Source organism: Apteryx rowi, unplaced genomic scaffold, assembly GCF_003343035.1.
Source record: "Apteryx rowi isolate R43461 unplaced genomic scaffold, aptRow1 scaffold_321, whole genome shotgun sequence".
In the NCBI taxonomy this organism is placed as follows: domain Eukaryota; kingdom Metazoa; phylum Chordata; class Aves; order Apterygiformes; family Apterygidae; genus Apteryx; species Apteryx rowi.
The window spans coordinates 395,310-420,864 of NW_020449653.1; the positions used below are offsets into that span (position 1 = coordinate 395,310).

General features: G+C 36.6%; 1 protein-coding gene across 8 annotated transcripts in view; it reads right to left on the bottom strand.

Annotated features, from left to right (window-relative positions):
• The window catches only part of RBPJ (recombination signal binding protein for immunoglobulin kappa J region), a 63,010-nt gene that overhangs the window by 20,705 nt on the left and 16,750 nt on the right, over positions 1–25,555 (bottom strand). The window contains exons 1-3 of one of the 8 annotated variants that reach the window (XM_026071081.1): positions 8,329–8,361; positions 7,418–7,456; positions 3,810–3,905 (exon numbers count right to left, since the gene is read on the bottom strand). In XM_026071081.1, coding sequence (XP_025926866.1) covers positions 3,810–3,898 — 89 coding nt within the window. In that variant the 5' untranslated portion in view covers positions 3,899–3,905; positions 7,418–7,456; positions 8,329–8,361. Of the gene's footprint in view, positions 1–118; positions 245–3,523; positions 3,586–3,809; positions 3,906–7,417; positions 7,457–8,328; positions 8,362–18,953; positions 19,012–25,555 lie in introns of those variants that run through there. The other 7 variants (XM_026071079.1, XM_026071083.1, XM_026071082.1 and 4 more) reach the window with 7 other exon arrangements.

The window sequence follows — 25,555 nt, forward strand, 5'->3', positions numbered from 1 at the left end:
GTCAGCCCTGCATTCATCTTACAGAAGTCTTTGCCTTGAGGAGGATTTAGAGGCATCTACCACCTTGTTTTCTTTATTTTCAGGGTGACATTAGCAGGTAAGTTGTTTTCCTTTGTACCTGTTGGTCAATTCGGAGTCAGTCAAGGCAGGAGATATGTTTGTCAATTACCCACACTGTTCTGAGCATGAACCCACTCAGCAGTCTTCTTTCCTTCTGAGGAGCTGAAGGAACTGACAACATCCACTAAAGAATATAATACAACAAGAGACAAATGAAAAATAATTAGGTGCTAGAGTGCGAAGGGTAAGGCAGGGGAGCCATGTGGCAAGCCTTGGAAAAGGCAATGCACTCAACAAGAATGTTAACAAGACAGCAGGCACACTCAGTGTGGCGAAGAGAAGTATTTGAGCAGAAACTACAGAAGCTCCTTCACTAACAGCTCTAAAACAAGATGCAGCTAGAACATCCAGTAGGGACAATGTTTAAACTCAGAATAGCTTATACCCCACAAGTGCCAATCTGGCTCACATTCTTTCACTAATCACATCCTGGGATCCAAAACACTTCAGCCCTTCAAACTGTTGAATGTTCATACTGTTCAAACTGTGTCCCTTCCACTAAGAACGCGAGATTCTGAAGAGACAAATCTCTGTGAATGGTAACTATGGAAAAAACACACAAGCACAAGCCTAACACCCATGCTCGTTAGGGCTAAACATCACCTGAGCCTCTAGTCTCCTGTCAGCTGAATGCCTTTGAAAGATGACAGCCATCCAACAGGAAACATTAGGCAAAAAGATTTAAACTCAACTCAAGTCCAAAACACAGTGTATTGTTTCTTACCTCCTGACTTCTTCTTCTTCTTCTTCTGTTAAATTAAAGAGCACTGACTTTGAGAAAAGCAAGGCTAATAAGAAGGGCCCACTCAAAGAAGAAAGAAATCTCCCATCATTACTATACTGGTATTTAGGGTTTCAGAAAGACTATCAAACTAACACAGAAAGTCTCCCTCTACCTGGCAACAACCTGGAGCTCTATTTCTATGAAGCATATTTAAACCAGACCATAACACACAAGAGCTGCACATTCTACAGTGAGTTTTTGACAGAGTATTTCACCACCTATTAAGCTTCATCAAAACACTAAAAGGTAGTTTTTGTACTTAACTTTCAATTTTGCTATGCAAAGTTTATTAATGATGAATATTTTCCATGACCTTACAACAAAGTTTAAAGAGTGGAATAGAAGGTGGACTTTTTTTAGCTTCTAGATTTAACTGAAAGATACATCAAATTTAAGAAACAAGTCCTTTTGTCATTTGAATTTTCATTTATAAAGATAGTGTAATATAACTTATTCTTTATGTATCAAAAGTAAACTAGATTATATCCATGTTATACTGAAGCCCTGTAAAAAAATATGAAGAGATATTCTTCCATAAAAATAAGTATGAAATAGACTGGTCTATAAAGCAGTAATGATGTATGCAAAACATTTCACTTCAGAAAAGCTATTAAATATAAAAAAAGGGTGAAAACTTAGCTGACCAATTGCGTAAGATAGCCTTAAACCTTTACTAACTTTGTTCAGTCCAGCAATGTGAAAGATCAAAGGCATGTTTTGGTATGAATAAAGCAGCAGTAATTTTTTTAAAAAACTGGATATACTTTATGAGGAGAAGCCGAGATAAGTTTCATGAAGCTACGCTGAGTTAGGCAAGTGAACTTCACCTCACAAACCCTACAGTGACAGAAGAATGCCTAATACTAGTTAGCAATCTTTCCATGCAGGGAGAAACCGCTTATAGAATATTACCAATACTTGAGAATTCAATAATGCATATGCTAAAGTGGTTTTAAAAGGATCAAGTAAAGTCTACATGTACATTCAAGGCAGTAAGAATTTATGGCAATGCTGACTATGAAGTGCACACAGGAGCTTTCAGAAACTGTTAACAAATAACAATTTAAAGCATTGATCTGTATTCTTCACAACACTTCTGTAAGTCTTCTCAACAGTAATAGAAATTTTAATAATCAAAACAACATAAGTTATTTTTGTATTTTCTTCCTTCTTTTGATGCAAACTATTCTCCAAAACAATGAGATACAGGGCAGATTTGTAAAATGTTCCTGTCCTCATGAACTGCTGTGGCCCTAGGAGAAAAAACTTACTGAAGTTACACTCAAGCTTTTTAGAAATTCACTTTCTTGTCTGCAGGCACACACCTCATTTTTTCAGAGGTAATATGCTTAATTCATCTGCAGTGAGCCTTAACTATGCTACTTTTGCAAGAAAACACAATCTGTGAAGATAACAATTGGAGGTTCCTGTATAGTCATGATAAATCTTTTTGGCTGCGGAGCTTGCTGAAAAGGGTTAAAGGTGTTATTTATTGCTAGTAAGGCTTTGCATTGCAACTCCTTTGCATTACTTGTTGCAGTAAGCAACAGAGGGCTGTAGAGGTGTATTAATGCACACACAGTACACTACTTTGCTTTCGTGTCCTTCCTTCTTCCTCTTTCATTGATTTCGCATTTGATTATCATCAAGAATTTCACAGAGATCTAAAAAGCACTCTTGAGTAAACAATTCAATGGAGCTGCAGAATGTGGACACTGCCCAAAAGAAAAGGCTTTAGACMCTGGCTATCATGGAAGAAGACACATACTGAAAGACCAATATCCAGAGAGAGAATCCTGAAGAACAGTTAAAAATATAGTCTGCATCTCCATGATTCAGAAACATTAAAAAGTTATTTGATTGGTAGCATCAAACTAAGAATTTTGCAGGTTATTTCTGATGGATTCCCGTTTTCTAACTGTTTCAAGATAAAAATGCTAACATCTCCAATCTCTGAAAACTGTAGAAAGCATAATGATCCAGTAGGATATACATAAGAGTGAAGGACATTAAAATAATGATCAAACATTAATAGTAAATATTAATAATATTGATTTTTACAAGATGTTTGTCATAACTGTATTTATAAATAACTGACCTGTTGCTGTTTTTAAAGTTATCACAGATCTGATTCGGAAATCTATCTTTCTGAGGTTAGCAGTTTTCCTCTCACATCAATTTGAAGTGACTCTGGAAAAATGGTATCTCCTCTGTAAACAGCCACTATTAATCACCTTCTTTTCCTCCAGAATTGAAATGAAGGATTTAAAATTAAATGTTTTAAATATTTAATTTTACCATGAAAGATTGAATTATTAGGAAAGGTGAAAACACTTAAAGTTCCTCCCCTTTTTTCAATATTTGATTTTAAGATAGTCAATAAACTGAGGTCATCATCAAGCTAATTTGCAAAAAATGTGCTGTCTTTGCTCGATCATCATGATGAGTTCTTTTTACTTTTCAAGATGACACACAAAACTAAGAAGTTTAACTAGCAAAAAACTAGAGAAACAGCTGCAGTATGTACAATTCTACTACTACTATGGGATGTAAAGAAGGGCAACTAGCTTAAGTTCCCTATTCTTCCTTTAGGAAAGCAACAGTACAGGAAGAACCTACTTGGGCATCACAACATCCATAAGAGCCGTTTGAGTTCAGTGGAAGAAAAACTCCACCCATAGATAAAGAACCTGTTGGCAGAAGCAGGCATCACTATGTTGAATGCCACAGGTTTGTAACATTCATTACATAATTAAATGATTTATGAGGACACATTTCATTTTATGTATCTTCAGACTATAATATAGTTGGAGGAATTCTGCTCAGTATTACGCACCAGAATATACACTATATATTATTTCCCCCAGCTGGGATCGGTGGAGGGAAGACAGGAGAAGAAACTTACCTTTTTTCATTTCCATACGATTTCTGCGCAACTTTCGCATGGAGTATTAGCACTGTTTGATCACCTCGCTCCTTTAAGTAATTTCGCATTGCTTCCCTAAAAATTAAAAGACAAAGTAAACTTCGAAAGCTCTTTTTGTTTGGTTTATAATTATAATAATCCAGAGAGCTTTAGGAAAAATAAATATAACTGAAATTGGCAGGGGGGAAGGGCAACTGTCAGCAGACTAATAGGGTCAAAATAAGCTTGCATTATTTTCTAAGACAAGTGCACAGTGAAAAGAAGAAACTATCTTGTATTGAATTTGCAGTGGTCTTTTGCCATTTACCATTATTAGTACATTTTCCAGAAAAAAAAGATGATCGTTATGTAAAAATCATGCTGATGTTCATTTCAATGCCCATCCTCACACCATGTTCAAAGCCTGATTTTATAAAATACCATGCTAAAAATATTTGATTAGAACACACTTCATTAATTCAATGCCATCTCCTTAATCAATAATTCAGTCTCTCATAATAACGAAGACAAACGGTTCAGAATTTTTTCCTATGCTATTAACTGAATTAGTGTCATGTTTTTAGCAGTTTTCTTTTGATTGTGAAGATGCTAAAAAATGTTTAAATTTTTCAGAAGCCTATTGGTCTATTTTTCTGCAYGTAATCAGGCAAAAGAATTTTAGATTTTCTAACATTCACCACTGTAATGACGGAAGACAGATAAAAGCTGTGATCACCTCAGACACACCAACAGCCATTCCTTGAGAGAAATAAGGGAATGATACATCCTATCATTCTTAGGTATAATAATCTAACTGTCCATTGAGCAGCTTGCCAAATTCAGCATGCGGGGGCTGAGCTGCCTTTGAGTGCTGGCAAGCACACCTGTAAGTCCCAGGCAGAGCTTTTGCAGGTTGAATGCCTATATTACACCAATGAGCTCGTCTTTAAAGTCATCAACCAGAGAAACAAATTATGAATTTAACAGGAAGTTATATGAAGTGTTGAAACTACAGAAGAGGAATTTTTGGTGAACTACACGCAGCTGTTGAATTCCCTTCAGAGAGACCTCGAACACCAAAATAAACTGATGCCTTGGCTTCCTAAAGAAATGTTTCCAGTGAGAAAAGATGCAAGATATAAGCAACACTTTGTTGACTCAAAATCCCCCAGATATATGTTCACAGAGCAAGTAGATGGGGGGGGAAAAAAAACACTTTGTTAACATTGCTTTGTAAATTCTTGCATTTGCCATGCCTGTGTAAGGGTGTGATCAGTGCGCTACGCATTCTATGGAAATAAGCAGGATATAACAGCAGAGAAAGAAGACCTGAATTGCTGTTTTAAATTTGGATTAACCCAATATATTTACATCTGGCTTATAATTGGTAACATGTATGTCTATACATGAAAGCACAGATGGTAAGAACTCTCTCAAAGTACATATACATACTTTCCTCAGAATCATTATTTAAGAATATATTTTAAATGACAAAAATCTAAGCACAATTCACTCTGAAATTATTATAGTGCATTTCATTATGACATGCATTAGCTGTTTTTAACTAGGTTTAAAAACTTTTTATATCCAAGCTCATAACTTGAAATACTCTATTAAGACCTGTTATACTAAATGCTTTTTCAGTTTGACTAACATTAAAAAAACAAAAACCAACCCCCCCCCCCAAAAAAAAAACCCCAGCAACCTCTCCACCCATAATAATGCCAAGGTGCTATCTAATATATCACGAAGAAATTCTGCCCTTTCTCCCGGTCTGTTGCTACAGTGGACTCACACAGTTTGAGCTCTTAGGAGAACTGGGTATGTGTCCCCCCAGCCCCTCCCACTGATAAAGAAAACATAAAACTATTGCGATTCTTATATGGCATTTTTCATTATTAAATCTCAAAGGTTTTTTCAAAGGTAGTAATATTATAATTTGCATTTTACTGCAAAAATAAGTGACACTATAAACAAAGTTGTGAATAGTTTTATTCTTTCAAGGACATTGTACAACAAAGAAAAAAAGAAAGTTTTAGTATTTTCTCAGGAAAACACATATGGGAAAGTTTTCCTGTTACACCGGAGCTTGCATGAGGATGAACACATTATTAGACACACAGGAGTTCCTTTAAAAATTCAGAGGAATTTTCCAATAATTTAACTACATGCCTTTAAAAGGATAGAGATATATTTTTGAGTGTTACATAAATGAATTAAAGATTTGCATGATAGTTTTTCATTTTTAGCATTGCCTCTTCAAAGGAAAAGTTAGGTTGCTTGTTTCCAGTCTCTCTCGCTTGGTATAGAAAACGTTTACAAGCTACTGCATTGAAGAATGACTAGCAGTTCCCAGGTGCCTACTCAGTACTCACAGGAAAAAGTACCTTACAAATCTAGTAGCTAAAACCTTGTACATGAAATGTAGACTCATTATACTTAGTAGTAAACTCTTGGCGTGAACAATTTTGTCTAAATAATCTTTAATTTTGTAGCTGCTGTCTTTAAATCGGAGAAGGTAAACTAGCAATTTTAGGGTGATACTAACAGCTGTTACTACTCAAAAAAGAAAACCGTCCCCGACTTAAAACTTAATTTCTTGAAATATCCCAGAAAATAAGCAAGTCAATAGGAAAGCGTTATGTTTGTTTAATTACTTATAAGTCAGTATAGATCAATTCCGCATTTAAATGCAAGTGTCGTACTTATCCAGAAATGCAGTGAGACAAATATCCCTGACATGAAACATAGGTGCTTTTTCCCTGGTGGTTTCCATAAAGTATCACAAATGCATTCAGAAGAGAAGTAGGCCAGAGCAACAACGGGCGCCTGCGCCTTTATACACTGTTATCGCCACACAACTGTAAAAAAGATTGGAGACCTTGTGTGCTTCCAGCAAACAGAGGATTTAAATGCAATAGTTGCTTCTAATCAGCACACAGGCTGTGATATAGAACAATAAACATTTGCACTGACTTGTCACGACAATTTGCAAACGGCAATTACTTAAGAGCATCTATTACAAACCCTCTGCAGACGACACAGGACCAGTTCAGGCACAGTACTCCACACTCAACCTACACCCTTTTCAGAATGAACTGCCTTCATGGTACTATTTGACATTATCTCTGACTGTTCAGACTTCATCAAAATTTGATTAAGATAATTCTTTGACAGCACCATTTAATTTTGCTCTTAACTGCAGCACAATAGCACTAACAAAACAGTTGAAATTTGCCAGTAAAGACTGTTATTTTATATGACTTCACAAGTCACTTTTGCCGAAGAAAAGAAATTCGACTCATCTCTGGGGATTTAAACCTAACCAGATAACCTAACTCTATTGAATAATACACAACAACTGATACATGAAATCAATACAATTTCTAAAAAGGCATTTGGAATTTCATATTAAAAACAAATAAGCCACTTACTCTTCAGCATTTACTTCTTGCTGACTGCTTACAAGAATCGCATTTTTGAAAAGCTTTGACATTTAAAATTCTAGGATTAGCAGCCCACAATTTGTTATCTATCTTTGAAATTCTTTTTGAGATGAAAAGGGTAAGTTTATAAAATTGATAAAAATGGAAATACTTTAATCTTACCTAGTGAGCCGCTTAGGTTGAGGTCGCTCTCCAAATTTCCTGGAAAAAAAAAGTGTTAATTTAAACAAAAACATTTAGTCATAGTTTTACAGCAAAATATAATCCCAATTCTACAATTTCTGAACATGTATTATAAATTGGTATATTTTCTTTGTAATTTCCTAGATAAAATACTATTAAAATACCAACCACCTCCTTGCAACAGCTTTTCCCACAATAGCAGAGGCATTTTTTTATTCAAAACACCAGATAACTTTCTTTCCCAAGCATCTACAAAAAMCAAGTGCTTCATTTATATAAGTTATTTTAATGCTAAACAAGTCTTCCATTTATTTCAAGCTTATAAACCAACAAAAAAATGCCCCCACCAGCTATTCTTTTTTTATTACACTTTCAGCTAGATTCGCATTTAGGTTCTCTCTGAATTGCTTTTGGAAAGTTCAGATATTACAGCTAAAACCAGTTATTATCAACATACAGAAATTAGCAGACTCTTCCCTGATTCTGAGTTGGCAAAACACAGCGAACGCTTCCCATTGGGACAATTTCTCAGAAATCGGTTTCTCCTCAGTGATTTCTTACGGAAAGGATGACAACATATTTCATACATGCTGGTTCAGACATAAGAAAACAGTATCTCCTATGAAACATAGCCAAGGATGATCTAAAAATATCTTGCTATACATTTAATGTTATTTACCCATAAAGTGTTTTCAGACAGCTGTATTTCCTCCAGTCCTTGAACATTGCCCTTGAGAGAATACCCTCTTTAAACTAAAACTTTTCATAAAAGTCTTAGCTTTCGTAAGACAATGAATTCACACAGCACAGAAACATTTTCACTAACAAAGACACCCCCCAAACAGATTAAACCAAAATGGTCAGGTAAAAGACCTGACAAAAGTCCGTACCCAGCAAATGCGTATCTGCTTCTCTGTTCAACCTGGTAAGGAAGTATAACCACAAACTAAAATGAGGACAAAAAAAGAAATGCACATCAGCTTTAAGACAAGCATCTAGCAGGCTTAGCTTAACACCTTTCTACCTAAAAATAAACTGAGGCACAAGAGACAGTACATCTGCTGACAGTGTTCATAAATACCTCTACGACTTGCCAAGCTCTTTGATAAGCTGGTATATTTTTCCCTTTATGCTTCCTGGACAATGAAATAAATTCTCCTCTAATATATCCCTACAACAGTGACGGAAGGTCCCTGGAAGAAGCAGCCCCCACAAAAAGGATAGTTAAAGGAAGTCACAAGAAATTCCCCTATTTATGCAGCAGATCTGTCCTGAACCCTATGGCAACTGGTTGCGGAATTATTTAATACATTCCAACTTCATCTCAGTACTTCTAGAAATGTAGAAAGTAAAAATACATAGTTAACGCAATTTGCATAGTTCGAATAGCACTCTCCTGATAAGACAAGAACATTCAGCAAGTTTTAAAGTTATTTTTAAAGACTTAAGAAAATTTTCTTCTTAAGTCCTATGGTCCAGTCTATGCAGAGGAATTAAATAGTTTTAATCTATATGAAGATAATGAAATTAAAATGTATTTTTGCTACCAGTCTTAAGTTCCTTTCGTGACTTCCTCTGTTGGTGTTAGTGTACTGCCTACTTGTTTGGCCTTTGTATTTTAGAAACCATTCAAAAGACTGTATTTTAAGTTTAAATGAAATTAAAATTCTTGCAGAAAGGTTTGTTTTTATATATTTTAAATTTCAAGGCCTACTGAACATGTATTTCATTTATATTTTTCTTTGTGGTATGCATATGCTGCATTGTTATAACGTAACTTAGGAACATAACTAAAAAAACTCAAACAATTGTGCAGTTTGGAAGTAATACCAGTTACATGCATAGGCAGCCACTACAAAGAGGAAGGTTGTAGCCCAGAACCTTYCTGCTTCCAGCACGTATGTCTTCAGAATCTGCCCAACTTCATCTCCCCAGCAGGTCATGTACCTTTGACTTTCCTTGAATAACAGTGTAAGTGGGCTCCGCCTGCAGTACTATCTCTTTAGTTATTGCTCTCCCCTGAAGACCAAGGATCATACCTGGCAAAGGATTCATCTGTCTGTGATTCACCTTGACTAGACAACAGATTATCTTTAATCAAGACTATGGACAAACAAAAGAAACTGAAGATTAGCTGCACAGTTTTACGCAGAACTACATTCTTTGTTTCAATCCCTCTGCACAATTTAATTCACAAAGACAAAAAAAAGAGGTAGTCATATTTGGAGCAAAGGAGGTATTACACATCCACTACACTTACTTGCAGTGTGGCCTACAGACCCAATCCAAGATGAGGACACTAGTATGCCAGAAGCTGCATAACACAAAGTCCCAGACGAAACCTTACGTTCTACTCAAGTATAACTCCGAGTTCAGCAGATTTATTCCCTTGCAGGTACACTTATTACTGCCTAAAAAGAGCTCTAAAAACAAGGTATCCATATAAAACAGTTGCAATTATTTAATGGAATGAATTAAATCTTTTTCTTTAGTTAAATCCTGAATATCCAGTTCAGAAAAAAAGTACTCACACCTCCATTCTTCAGATGCAGAACTAAAGCACTGCGTCATCCTCGGGATGCACAAGGTCTCGTTGCAGGTTCAGAAATTGAATCCTAACCATCAGACGCTCAATGTAGTACCCTTATAAACCACATGACAGCTTTCCCTAGTCTCCTCCATTCAAAATAACATCAACAATTTCACTGTAATCGATTTATGAACATGCATAATTGTTACTCTTAGCTACAGGAACTTTCTGAAGAGATGATGCCACAACTGGATTTGATAGATCTTATATTATTCTTTAAATAAACATGTAGGGTGAAGTAGAAGAGAAGGAAGTTACCTGCTCATATTAACTTAAAGCCTGATTTTTGATCATGTCTATTTAAATTCAACTTCTTTTTCCTCAACAATCTCAACTGTACTGATGACTGGTGGTTGCGTATCATATTCTTCAGTATCAATAAACAGCACATTCCCCTACTACCTCAAAATCTTTACAAGGATCCCATAAATGGTCTTCAGAAGCAAGACCTCTAGGTTTTGACTTACAAGGCACTTAATTTAAGAGAAATTTTGGCAGTGATAACAATATTTTAGGAAAAGTTAATGCGACTTTTCTAAAGGAATGTCATGTATCATAAAGAATTACTTAAATAAGTGACCAACACTTACATGGATAAGGTTGACTGGCAAAGCATTTTTAGGCATTCAGGAGAAAAAAATCTCACTTGTTCAAAGACAGCAACAGTCAAAGAAGTTAGAATTCAAGAATTAAGAATGGAATAGAAAAGACAGCAAATAAACATTACTATGTCACAGCATTATTCCATCACACATCCACAGTTCTAAATGCTCCCTGAAGTTCATGGAAAACCATAATGAAGGAGGTTATCTCAGAATAAGAAAGGATACCAAGAAAGTAAATAAAGATGATCAATAGTTTTCATATGCAATAGGCTAAGACCCCTTAGCCTTTCACAAGTGAGAGAGTGTGAGAGAGAAGTGACAAATGGATGTAAAGGCCTATAAGAATCATTAATAGTATGCAGAAGGCGAAAAGCAGGTGGCTAGTCACTAGTTCTCAGAAACACAAGAATTACAAAATAAACCTGATATCTGAAAGTTTCATTCTAAAACAAAAAGAGACTTCTCACCCTAAAACAAACAAACAAAMAAAAAAAACAATACAAGTGGTGGAGCATATTGCTAAAGGATATTACTAAGGTAAAAAAATGGATTAAAAAAAATCATACAAAAATTTTGTACAGAACTCCATCAGTTTCCATTAAGTGTAATGATTATTTACAATCTTATTCTCAGGAAGACCTACACCATGATCTACCAGCAGCAAGAAAGTTACCAGAAAGAACAAACTGTCTAGATTTACCCCATCTTTCATCTTCTTTCCCTAACTGGCCATTACTGATAGCTAGTGGGCATGGTCCAGTAAGTATGCATTTACAAACACCCGATATTGCACAGCAGTCTGCTTTCTGCAGCACTTGCATCCTGGAGGTCAGAATTACTGCCAAATTTTCAGTCACACTGCAGAAATCAAGATACACAAACAGGATATGAAAATAAAAAAGAATTTAGTATTATATGTATTCTGTTTAACAGTTCATTTGGTTTATTATGTCCATACATTTTCAATTTGATGTAGATACTTGTATTGACAATGCAAACTGAAGTGCAGAAACTATCAGTGGAGAAACCACATTTTTTCTGATCACAGAGAGGAAAAGAGTAAGAGGCTTTTTAATTTTTGTGACATCAAGACAGCCAGTTTGAGAGTGCAAGCACATTATCTACAGTTTTGTACTAAATGACATTGAAACATCCACAATCATAGATTGTACAAACTTCTGTATTTGTCTGGCATATTGATGAATGAGCTAGTTCAGGCATTTCAAGATTACCTCTCAGAGTTGACAGAGCCTGCAATATTTTCCTTGAGTAGCTTTTCCTGGATTTTGCTGGAATTTCTTTTTATATTCAGCTTTTATTTCTCTTCCACCTCTTCATTTACATCTTGAAAGTATGCAGATTTACAGATTAAAAAAATGTATATATACAGGAACGGAAACTAAATATGTGTCACAGTTTTATTCCTATAGTGGTTATTAAGCAAGCTAAATATATATAATTTCAAGTCCTAATTACAAGCCCATTCTTAAAGTCTTATTTGAATGCTCTCCACCATTTCCCTTCCTCTTTTTTTATTGTACTATTCAAGACTAAGCACTGTTTCAGGTGTACTATATTGGAATGCTGGACATACAGGCAAGTTGCCATTTCAGTTCACAAAACTAATTCAGACGAACAGTGTTTTTATTAGTATTTCCTTAATACACTGCTCTGCAAACTAGAGTGTGAGCATTAGTCAAACCATCATGACTTGCTGTTGTATCTAGTTGTATTTGTTTCAATAATTCTTTTCCCAGTCCTGTATTTTCTCCAGCCACAAGTTTATATCCTATTAGTTCATGAATTTTATCTGTCTTCTGATACCTTGCAGAAATTAATTTCACTTCCACATTTTTCACTGTAGAAATAACTTTACTGATACATCACATCCCAAATCATTCTTCTGGTCCAAAGACCATCCTTTTCATGTAGCAAGGGCCAGTTTACCATTCAGACTTCTACTGAAACAGAATGGGAAATTAATTTTCTTTATTTCTTTTTATCTTATTATAAAATTATAACTGACTGCTCCTCAAGTAACATTAGTTTTGTTAAAACTTTTAATATTCGTGGGTTATTTAAAAAAAAACACAAGATATAGGATAAGTTCCAAATATTTTCAGAAAATGTCAGAATTCCAGGTCTTTTTTGAAATTCTGAGATCAGGTACACTACATACTATGCTAACTTTTGTACTGCCGCAGGAGCGTGAATTTTCACTGTTTTTTTCCCAGCATCTACACAGGAGCACAAAYACAAATCGAATCTATCAGTTATTATATGCCACTAATAAAAGTACTTAACTTTTTTCTGTTATACAATATTGCTTTCTGCTGCTAAACTTAACAGTTTGGGCTGAAACTTTCTTTGACAGTGTTACACCTCAAGCCAGCTTTGGAAGGAAAAATATCAGCCAGGATAGTTTTGCCATTTGCAAGAACAACAACAACAACAACCACCATATAATATATATATATAAAAGAAAAAAAAAAACCTCAACACCGTACCATTCCTCAACTTCCACTGAAAATCTGGAGTCACTCCAAACTGCTCTAGCATCCTCATGCCTTGAGAATGAACTTCAAATTTTTCTAGTATTGGCCTTGAGCCAAGAACATCTCTTTTGCAATCCCTGAGAAAGTCCATTCACCTTTTTTTACCCAGCTCAGAAGCCTTAAAAATATTTCCAAAACATTCTAATAAAGGTGAACTTTAGCAATTTGCCTTAATAATTCTATCTTCACTTGGCCTATAGCCTGACACAACTTTTGGCCTATAATAGGAATAGCACACCTCTTGCTGTAAATAATGCTCTCCAGAGAAGCAAAAAGCAAAATGGAGCTGTTGAATTTGAATACAGAAGGAATAACAGCTGAGAGGAATGAGAATATGTGGGTGATGCCAACATGTGGGGGAACATCAGGAAGACAGAGAACTGGGAATGGGAAGACATATTTGAGTGGCAAACTTGGACTTGCTAGCTAAGAAGAGTGGGCCTCAGAAGAACAGTATGGGAGATGATGCAACTAAAAAAGTCTGTGGCAAAGCAAAACATTCACTTTTAATGCTAGAATATAGAAAGACTAACAAAAACATACTACAGTTACCCTTTTTTTTTTTCTTAAGCTTTTGCATGGTGATCTAAAAATTTCAACAATGTTGAAAATAAAGTAAACCATTAGTCTTACCATGAAGAATACAAAAACACAGCAGAAACCATGTGTTGAGATCTTAATAATCTCCTCTTTTTTCCTTTTAGCCTTACACAAGTGTGAAGAGCTCTCAATGGGAAAACTACAGGAAAACCATATGCTTTCTACATGGGAAGCAAGCACCAGATTTTCAAAAGGCACAGACAGCCTGTTCCATTGATAAAGTCTTGCCCACAAATATCACACTGTCAAATCATTTTGAACAGGAGCTCCAAAACTGTCAGTGCTTTTGACTGACCTAGCAAGGGGCTAACGCTTTTCCATATCACAGAAGTTACTGAATAGCAAAATCAATTGCTTACTTATTCAAATCTCAAAGAAAATAGACCAGTAATAACACAGTAAATATCAGAGTCTTTGTTGCAGAATGTTTTAGAGGAACTTTTTCATAAGCTACAGGAGATGGTTGCAATACCTCAGTATGGATTGTGGAAACGGTCCCTAGAGAAGTGCTCAGCAGGAAACCTTCCTGGAGGAAGTTATCCACAGCTGTTTAATGCAACAGTTCCAGCTGCTTCTCCTGAAGCACAAACCTCCAGCAATAAGATACCGTCCGTCCTAGGTTGGTGATTGCCATGTAGGACCCAACAGCTGATTAAGTGGCAAGTCCCACTCCCATTAAACAAAGCTGTCAAATTAATGGGTTTTGAGACATGTGCAGTGTACTTAGAAGAAAAAGCCTACGGGAAGCATAGGCTTATTATGGGATAGATGGGATAATTAAGAATACTAAATTAAATACCGAACAGAGTGACTAAAAGTTTTACTTCCTCAGAGGTCTGAGGGAAATAATACAGAAACAGAAATCTAATGGAAAGAACTTCCGATTTTTATAACATCTCTCGAGAAGTTTTAGAACACACTATGCAATTCAATGAGACAGAACTTCAGAAATTCCACCTGCCGCTCTCCAACAACATAACGTGACAAGGAAGTTTGACAAGAGGTTAAAAATACATAAAGTTTCGCATTTCTAATTTCTACCAAATAGGTGGCACACAAAGCCATCAAAATGCAGGTTGTGGATGAAGAAATACTGCCGTTTCAGCTACTGCAGGTAAATTTTGATTAGAACTATAGCACACAAGAAAAATTCTGTGCTTTGCTTAATTCCAGTTCTAAAAACACTGTCAATTGTCAGGTTCAATGCCCGCCTAGATCCCTCTGAAGAGTCACGAAATTTATGAAAGCATGTGAAAAGAGGTGAAAAGTTTGGGATCGGACAATGAGACAAATGCCTTTTAAAGAAATATATTAAAATATGACAAATTATTTATGTGCATTTTTTGATCATTTTTACTCAACTTTAAATCAACAACTGTTAGATATTTGGAAAGGCAGAGAGTCTTTCAAATGTGTGTTGAGCCTTTAGCATGAAAAGACCCTAGTCATAACATGGCCTACTACTTCCACCAAAATAAACAAAAATACTTTTTGAAGAATTCATTTCAAGTTACTATGTGGCCAGTTACCATAAACCTATTGATAGCTGTGTACTACGAGCTCACCAGTAACATTCGCTTTACAAAGCTATTTATAAATTTACTCAGCTTACTGAGGTTATCAAAGAACAGGGAAAGTGAAATGCTAGGTTTTCTAGTCAATTTTACATTTAAAGCTTGTATAGAGGATTAATATAAAATTACTCATTTCAGCAGTTAACTGAAATACGACTTGAAGAAAAGCAGAGGGAAAGATTTCAAATACCACATTGGGATTCTATTTTCTTTGTCTTTTTTTTTTAAATCCTCTTTATCCTCTGTCCATTTCCAGCTTCAATTTACCTATTACAGACAAATTACTGAGGTATTGAAGCGACACTGAGGAAAATTCATACTCAYAGTTTTTAAACACGTTTAAAATTATCAAAGCCAATATATACAATAGTGTGCACACATAGGACAAACTGAACAGATCCCCAGAGTTCTCTCTTAACCCTCCATTTTTTAAAAACGTATCATACAGGTTAAACAGTATACTACAATTTAGGTAATGGCAAGGCTCAGCACTGTGTTGTTTTTGCAGATATCTACATTTAGAATAACAAAAGTTACGTTCACAGTAAAACAAAAGCAGCAGATACAGGTTTTACAACACAGAGATTTTCTCTTAATGCAAATATATTTCCCTGTGCATAGATTTCTGTGAGGAAAAGATGCAAATACTGGCAGAGTTTCTGTGCACTTCGCTTACACAACCATACTCTCTCAAAAATGTTTTAGAAAACAACTCCTAAAAGAAAAGATCATCCATCACTAGGAAGCATTATCCCATCTGGTGGCTTCACACACACAAAGAGAATTCCTATGTATTAAAAAAATGACCATTTATGATCCTGCATGACCTGGCATATAAAAAAAGACCACAAAATATCATCCAGTAGTTTCTGCTATGATTGGTCTATGAAATACACAATAAATGTAGCTGCTGATTTATGTCACTTTTAACATTTGTTCACTGTTGGGGATAACTGAAGCATTTGATTTATTCACTTTATCCTACACTGATTTCCTTTATTTTTAAGGAAGCTGAAAATAGGGCATTGTTGATTTGCCAATGGTAAAAATGCACAACTCAAAGCGATGTTCTGCAGGTTTAACACACACAATTAAAAAAAACCCTGAAGAACATTTAAGAGAACAACGCAAAAGACAGGTACCATTGCATACCTGAAGTCAGTGAAGATGCAAATAAACACAACTAGTTAATATTATTCATGCCCCCATGCACAGATAAAACATTTCATACTTACCTTTTCCATGGATGAGGGTACTGAATAAACAGACAATACCAAAGGCTAAAACAGAAAGACTTTCAGAAGGAAAATTTTATCTTCTCCAAGGCAAGCATGGGTTCAAAATCCACAGGTCAGATAATTAAGGGAAACACAGAAAGCTGTACTAGTAGGAACATCCAGTGCTAAAAAGAACCACATACTAGAAACACAAACTAACAAGAAAGAACCAAAATAAACAAAACTATATTGTCAGAAGAAAGGCTAGATGATGGAAAAAGTCTTCTCTCAGCCACCGCTATAATGTGAAACAGTCTTAATTCTCCATAAAGTTTTGGATAGATTCATTTTCTCAGACTAACTCCCCACTCTCCCATATATATTTTTCCTCCTCTGCCGTCCACTGATCTTTGCTGTTTGTCAGAACTTAAAGCCATGCAGCCTAATATGACCCAACCTATACTGTGAATCTTCCTAACCACTGTGGCTTTATCTGGGTAATGTCTGAGAAAAGAAGTTTTTAAATTCTTAGACTACACATCTCCTAAACATTTTAGGGTCTTCTGCTATTTCCTTTCACTTAGCAAAACCACAGAAGTTGCCTCTGCTATTTCCTCAATAAAAATACTGATATAGCAAATATTCAGCTCTATGGGAGATGCAGAAGACACTGAAGATGTAGATCCACTACTTCACAGTAATACATGTATCTTAAGTGTTCTTCTTTGTTATAAAATCTACTTAGATTTATGTATGCATATATGTATACCTATATAACTAAAACCACAAAGAAATAATGCATTTCAGAGGCTCTTACTCTTTCCATAACCATCATACATCTGAGGCATGGAAACTGCTGAACAAACAACAACTATCTCCCTTCTTGCTCCCTGCAGGTGCAACTGTGTTCATAAGCACAATCCTTTAGAGTTGATGAAGTCGGCAAAATAACACTTTCCAGAATCACCCATCCAGCCCCAGGCTGGTTCATCATTCAGTGTGAACACATGCACTAACAGAATCACATGTAATCATCAACTCACTCTCGCTTTTGCCTGCTAGCAGCACTTAGGCCCTGATCCAGAGTGTCTACGGGTTAGTAGTCGTAATAAATGTTGTTATAAAGACTTTGTTCTCAAAAGCTTAGCGTTTAATTAGATAATGCAAGCAATGCTGAAGGCATACTCAAAAGTTAACCTATTTTTAAAATAAACTATAATTTCCACATCTACACACAATGCACACATACCCTCAGCCAACCTGCTTTGAAATCCTACTGACCCAACGTGCCCTCCTTCCTATGCACCTTACAAAAGGAGATAAAATTAATTAAAACCTCAGCGAGGGACAGGCACAATGGCAGCACTTCTCCTACCCCCAAAGTTCTTTTCTGCCTGTACAGGGCAAATGCCTGTACTGTGGCTCTTTGGAAGTAGAGGGCACAGCAGCTGCTGAAGTCATAAAATCAGAGGTTTTGATCGATACACAAAACATTCCCTCACTTCAAGAAAAAAARGAAAGTACTTAAAACCCACCTGCTCCAGGGTGAATGCCACTGACCATGCACTATCACATCTTTGTATTGCATGATCCTGTACTGCTCCAGCCTATACTTACAGAATGGAAGTCCTCCAGAACAGGGAACATGTTATTTGTTTGAAACAAGTCTTCTACTGTACAGCACTATATACACTTTTGGCACTATATCAAATAATACTGACAAAAATACAATAGAAAAAGTTCTGGTTCATTTAGTCACGCCCTCTCACTAGAAGTCACTGGTTCAATTAGAAACTCCCTCTCCCTTTTGTGACCCTCTTTCATCCTCCCACATTGCTTTCATTATTGTCCTCTCCCTTTTCCAATCCCCATAAAAACAAAATCACGGAAGCACAACTGCAATTTAAATACAATTTGCACTATATCAGTAGATAGGCTCACTTTTAAACAACTTGCATGAGTAAACAGATTTGCTTGTTTATAATAGTCAACCTACATTTGGAAAAAACACAGTAAATCACTATACTTTTACATGATTCCGAGAATCAAAGGATCAGTCCAAAATGAAGTAATGACAGCTTATTTAAGAACAAGAAAGTGCCTGAATGTATATCTGGAGGTATATTTCCCTGCTTTTAATTTTTGCTGTAGGTATGCTGCAAGAAGCTACAATAGCCCAAAGATCTCAAGTATACTAAAGAATTTAGAAATTTTTGACTTAAAGCACACTATTAAAAAGGTAGAACCATGTGGAATTTGAGAAACACTATCAAAGAATTGCTCCATTTATTAAGATCCCTTTAAATTTTGACTGAATCCCTAATAATGTTGGCTCAAGTGTTCAGTGGAAACTGCAGATTTTTCACACACTTACCTTAGCAACTGAAAGAGATATCAGCTTGAAAATCAGCATGCCAACAGAATCTCAGTCCCTAAAACACAATATAATTTGGCTCAGCTATTGTAACTGCATAGGGAATGTGCAATGTAAGGCTCATTAGTTTTATCTTCCATCCACTAGTTTTTCATCCATCCATTCAAAACAAAAGAAAAAAGAGAATGTTAGGAAAAGGTAAAAATTAATGCACATAGTTCACAAAATTAGCCACTAAAATAATGGTAAACTGCTAATACATAAAAACAGTCTGAAGCATGGTTATAAAATGTAAGGTTCCACATTTACAGCTTTCGATGACAACTACTTTGCTCAACATACAGTTATTAGAATTTTTCTTTTACATCTAGCCCTGCAGATTTCCTCTTGGATCTCAAAGCACCATATTTCTAACCTTAGACATCACCTATGAATGGATATGAACATGAATTTGATTATTTAGTTTTAAGAAAGTGATTCTATGTCCCTACTACTAAACTGTAACTGAAGTGCCAATCAGAAAACAAACAGCCTCCCTGTCTTTAAGGAATTAAATTTCTAAATATGGTAAGAACACAGATAGTGAGTTATAAAGCAGTGCTTTTCACAGTTTATCTGCCTAAAATTGCCAGTAAGACTTACTCTGAACCAGGAAATTCTTAGATACATGAGGAACCAAAGTTAATAAACCCRTTAATTGTTGCCTCTGTTGCCTGATTACTTGACAAAAGTCACAAATTAGACAAGAGAAAAGACATGTTAGGCCACTTTCCTACCAATATAGGAACCTCCTCTRTATTCTAGTATCAGAGGTTTTGCTCAACCTTGCTTTCAATGTTCAAATCTCTGCAATGTTCAAAGAACAGTTTCCTCTCTTTAAATATACCTTCCGGAATAAATACCTAACTGGAAGATAAACATTAATGTTCTATACAGAAGTCAACTTACAAAAAAATCACAAAATCTTAAGGTTCAGGGATTTCTTAGAATCGCCAGTGTTCACTGCAATGCCAAAAATACATAATAGAAGCAGAAATCGTGAATGACTTTGCAAGGAAGTGGTAAAGAACAGTACAGAACTTGCAGAGGAAGAAGGTTCTCAAAAAAACAGCTGAACCTCACTAACTATACAAGTAAATACCCATTTCTTTCCAACATCTCTTAAAGAGTGTTACAAGTTCTCAACAGTGATAGTAATAGGTCAGTTAGAAATTTCTAACCACTGTTCAAATAAGGTAGTAGGTAATCACTCTTCTGTGCACTTTTCCTTACCCTATGTCCACACAAACAAGGGATTTTCATTACTACAGCAACTACTTCCTATCAATGTAAAAACAAGGAGAACATACTAATCCAAGATGTCTAAAAAGCTGCCACTGAATGGCAGTCCCAGTCCTATCCCCTCAACTGCCTTCCACTGCACCAGCTCCAGAGCTTCTTAGGGAACCAATTCAGCCCATGAACCTGTCAAAACACTAACACACTGCGAAGCAGAGAAGAGAAGGGAAAACAGTGCTTTTGGTTGCAGAAAGCTGTTAATTTAATAACCTCAGCAAACTCACCTTTACCAGAAGCCAAAAGAGGTTATATATAAGAGGAAGCTAAGCTTGTTTTCCCTCAGATTCTAGCAAGCCTGTAAACTCTCACAGAAGAGAGTTTAGCAAATAAAGCACAGCAGAATATTACCTATAAAGTTAGAAAAGGGCACACTATAAAATTTTAGTTTTATAGTGACTTGAATCAGTTGTTAAAAATTAGGGAAGAAAATTAATCTTTATGTTCTAGGGCAAGTGACTTCTTTGTTTTTTACATTAAGCATAATTAAGAGATTGTACTGTCAGACTAACATCAGTAGTCAAAGTTTAGGTTAGAATAGTTTTTAGACTACTTATCAGAGTAAATATCAGGCTACTGTCACCCCAACTGCAGACAGACAGAACTTAATGCAAAACAACAGCTAAGTATTCTAACATCTGTAAGGTTTAAGCAAACCATTCTCTGACAAGTCTAGCTATGAAAGTTTAAGACACCATGGTCTTACATGTCTCTCCCACCTATCCTGCTAGGTCAGGATAAGCAAACATATCTGTGTCCCAGTCTCTTCAGCTCACAGTTAGACTGAGGTTTCACAAACGGCTGAGCTGTAATGATTTGTGACCACCAAGCAACAGAGGCCTGGCCCGCCAGCATGCTCCTGGCTATCCTGTCCTGCCCTCACACCAAGCTCCTGCACTTTTCAGATCCTTCTACAAACTGATTCAAATCAGTAACTCAGTAAAATAAATAAATAAATAAATAAATAAAAATCTTTTAGGGGAGTAGGGGGAGTGAATTTCATTGACACAATCAGCAATCCAATGAGTATCGGTGCCACCGCAATGCAGACAACAGGAACACCCAGAGGAGAGCATGACCTCCCATTTTGGCAGCAGTGTACTATTAGAAAAGTGGGCTTTCATGCCTTCTTCATCTAATGCCTTCTTTGCCTCAGTCTTCACTGACAAGATCAGCCTACAGGAATCCCAAGCTCCTGTGCACAGAGGGAAATTCTGGAGCAAGGAAGACATCCTTGGTGGAAGAGGATCAGGTTAGAGAACACTTAAACTGGACATACACCACAAGTCCATGAACCCTGATGGGATGCACCTAAGTGCTGAGGGAGGTGGTCAACATCATTGCAAAGCCACTCTCAACTATCTTTGAATCATGGCAATTGGGAGAGGTTCCAGAGCAGTGGAAGAGAGCAAATGTCACCCCTATCTTCACAAGGGACCCAGGGAACTACGGGCCAGTCAGCCTCACCTCGATCCCTGGGAAGGTGATGGAGCAACTAATCCTGGATAGTATTTTCAGACACGTGTTGACTGGGAGTAGTCAGCATGGATTTATGAAGGGGAAATCATACTTAACCAACCTGGCAGCCTTCTATGACGAGATGGCTGGCTTGGTGGATGAGGGGAGAGCAGCGGATGTTGTCTACCTTGACGTTAGTAATGGCTTTGACACAGTCTCCCACAACACTGATATACAAGCTGAAGAAGTACGAGCTAGATAAGCGGTCAGTGAGGTGGACCGAAAACTTGCTGTACTGCTGGACTCTGAGGGTTGTGATCAGAGGCACAAAGTCCAGCTGGAGACCAGTCAGTAGTGGTGCCCCCAAGGGTCAACACTGGGGACAACACTGTTTAACATCTTCATTAATGACCTGGATGACAGGACAAAATGCACCCTCAGCAAGTTCACAGATGATATAAAACTGGGAGGAATGGCTGATACACCAAATTGTTGTGCTGCTATTCAGAGGGACTGTGACAGGCTGAAGAAATAGGCATAGGAACCTCATGAAGCTCAACAAAGGGAAGTGCAAAGTCCTGCCTCTGGGGAGGAATAACCCCAGGCACCAGTACAGGTTGGGGGCAGATCAGCTGGGAAGCAGCTTTGCAGAGAAGGACCTAGGGGTCCTGGTGGACAACAAGCTGAACATGAGCCAGCAATGTGCCCTTGTGGCCAAGAAGGCCAATGGTATCCTGGGGTGCATCAGGAAGAGTGTTGCCAGCATGTCGAGGGAGGTGATCCTTCCCCTCTACTCAGCCCTGGTGAGGCCACATCCGGAGTGCTGGGTCCAACTCTGGACTCCCCAGTACAAGAGAGACATCGACCTGCTGAAGCAAGTCCAGCAAAGGGCCCCAAAGACGATTAAGGGACTGGAGCATCTCTCACATGAGGAGAGGCTGAGAGAGCTGGGACTGTTTAGCCTGATGGAGAGAAGGCTTGGGGGGTGGGAGGGGATCTTATCAGTGTTTATAGACATCTGATGGGAGGGTGTCAAGAGGATGGGGCCAGACCCTTCTCACTGATGGCAAGTGACAGGACAAGAGAACATAAATTGACACACAGGAAATTCCATGTAAACATTAAAAAAAACACCTCCTTCACTGTGAGGGTGGTTGAACACTGGAACACTTTGCCCAGAGAGGTTGTGGAGTCTCTATCCTTTGAGATATTCACAACCCAACTGAACATGGTCCTGGGCAACCTGCTCTAGCTGATCCTTCTTGAACTGGGGGTTTGGACCAGATAATCTCCAGAGGTCCCTTCCAACCCCAACTATTCAGTGATTCTGTGGTGCTCCACAGATACAGTTTAGTCACGTTTTTACTGTATTTTAAATTACTTAATAAAAAACAGAATTTGTACATTCCCTCTGCCGATCTTATTTCAGGAACTATAAGCTCTGACAGAAATAGAATATACAGTGCAGAGGGTTCTTAACAGCTTAGACCACCAAAGTAAAAGTTTCAAGAGACATATATAGAAATCTTTACAGCAATATTTTTACACTTCTAAACAACACCTTTAGGAAATGGGGACTATTTCGTATCAACTCCTTTCCTCCAGCAACTCAATTAGTTGAATCAACTTTTTATATTTTAGAACCTTTCTTTTTGAAACACACTATTACTACAGAGTCTGTAACCTTGCCTTTCACTTTCCTCCTCCAACTTCCACAGTGCAGTAATCCTTCAAAATGCAAAATAGAAGCAACTCCTGTTACTCATTAAAAGAAAATTACTAGAGTTATAGAAGCTTACTTCCGTGCAACAGTGTTTCACCCACTGATTCCACATTTGTAAAACAGCAATTCATAAATGACATCAGTATTTAATTAGCAGAGAATAGGTATCAACTCATTATAAGTGGGTTTTCATTCACAGAATATTTTCCAAATTCTCAAATAAAATTTGTTTCTTAAACAGACAAAAAATGATGGAACAAACCCTACGAAAACATATACTTTTTAACAAAGCTGTATTTGGCAACAACCTGTTTTACAAAATTGCAGGCTTTCCTAGATTTTGGGGGGAGGGGAGGGAAGGATTATTGCATCACCCAGGAATTAGTGGTTACACTAACATTAACTGTGTGCAGTTGCAAAATGACCTGTCAGTATCCTAGAATTAATCAATCTCAAGTATATTGTTTCATAATTAAGCTTATGAACACATCATCCCATGAATACATCATTCCATGGATATAAAAACAGCAGCAATAAACACATATCCCAAAAAACCTGGAGAATGCGAAGGCTCTTTTTCACGTTCTAGGACAGCTAAATAATTTGGAGGCCATTTTTTGTCATCAACCTCTTTCACTGTAGTTGTGCTAACAGCTTCCTGCTGAGGAGCATTTTGTATAAGCAGAGTATTCTTAAAACTTGAAGGTCACATAACTAGACAGTAAAATTAGATAATACTTAGAAAATTGCATTTTAATGAAAAAAATCTAAAAGATTTAACAGCTTTGGATTTTTTTTTTGTTAAATTGATTCATAGGTAAAGTCATTACTTTTTATTTCAGCTGCATCCCTGCAGCTGAAATAAATAATTCAGAGGGTGCCCTCATAAGAAAGACATAGAAATTCAAATTCCCATTTAATAAATGCAACTAATTTACTAGATTTTGTGAAAGGAAAAAGGGGATACATATAACAACAAATTTATGTTTAAATAATCTAAGTTAGAAGTTTATTTCTGTCACTGCTATTTTTAATTGTAAAACTTTACTTTTTAAAAATGCAAACTGCCAGAGAAATAAGCCCTACAAAGTCTATCATCAAATATGCAATGTTTTTAAAAACTGTTACAGTAAATGGGTCAACGATCTCTGAACAAGACAATTAAATGGACACTCCAAAATACACTTCTACTCTACATCACAGTGTAGTTATAATAACCATATGAAAAGTTTAGATTTAGTGTTTGAGATGTCAGCAGGCAAACATCCCTTCTTCTGGTACTATAGTATTAGAGTTCTTTTATGCAGTCATATATGTTCCTCTTGTGCCAAAGTAGTTTATATTGGGAAGTTTTCAGAAGAAAAGGGTTCTGCAGAGCACAAATGCAAAGCAGTTATATTGTCCATTTTTTAAAATGGAAATTGTGTGAATCATACTTAATTCAAGTAGGCTTGCTTTTCAGGTTTGTCAAGTTTAAACTCCACATAGATGCAAATTACAGTTAAAACTTCTCCCTGCACCTTAATAAGGTACATTATAAACTATGAAGCCAACTTGAAAACAAGAATGTTTTTGCTGAAAATTTTACTAGACCTAGATATATTAAGTCTTTAAAGAACTAACATTTTCAATTAAAGTTTTACCCAGCAGAGTTTAACTTCTGCTTGATCTTGAGCATGTGTCTACTACAACACTGGTTTCCCAGAATAATGCTTGTGCTGGCATAAATTTTTGTGTAAGGATTTTACTGCATGATAAGCATGCCTAAGCAGTATTGTGAAGACTCCAACTGCTCAGCTCTGAACCCAACCTCTTTTCAAAACATTGTCTCATCCTTTCAAGTACATTCAAGCCAGACGGGAAAGTGAATTCTCAAAACTGTTAAGAAGAGCTAAACAACCAAATTTAAGCAAGAATTTTAGTCAGCAGCCACCACTGCCTCACTCATATCTTGACTGGTTTAAAAACAATAGCTAGCAAGGAATGGCTGAGTGTGTAGTATGTGCAATGCTCTAATCAATAATGAGATTTCCTTTCTGCAAATCCTGCCTACCACTGCTTCAAACAGGGCAAACTGAGTTCTCCA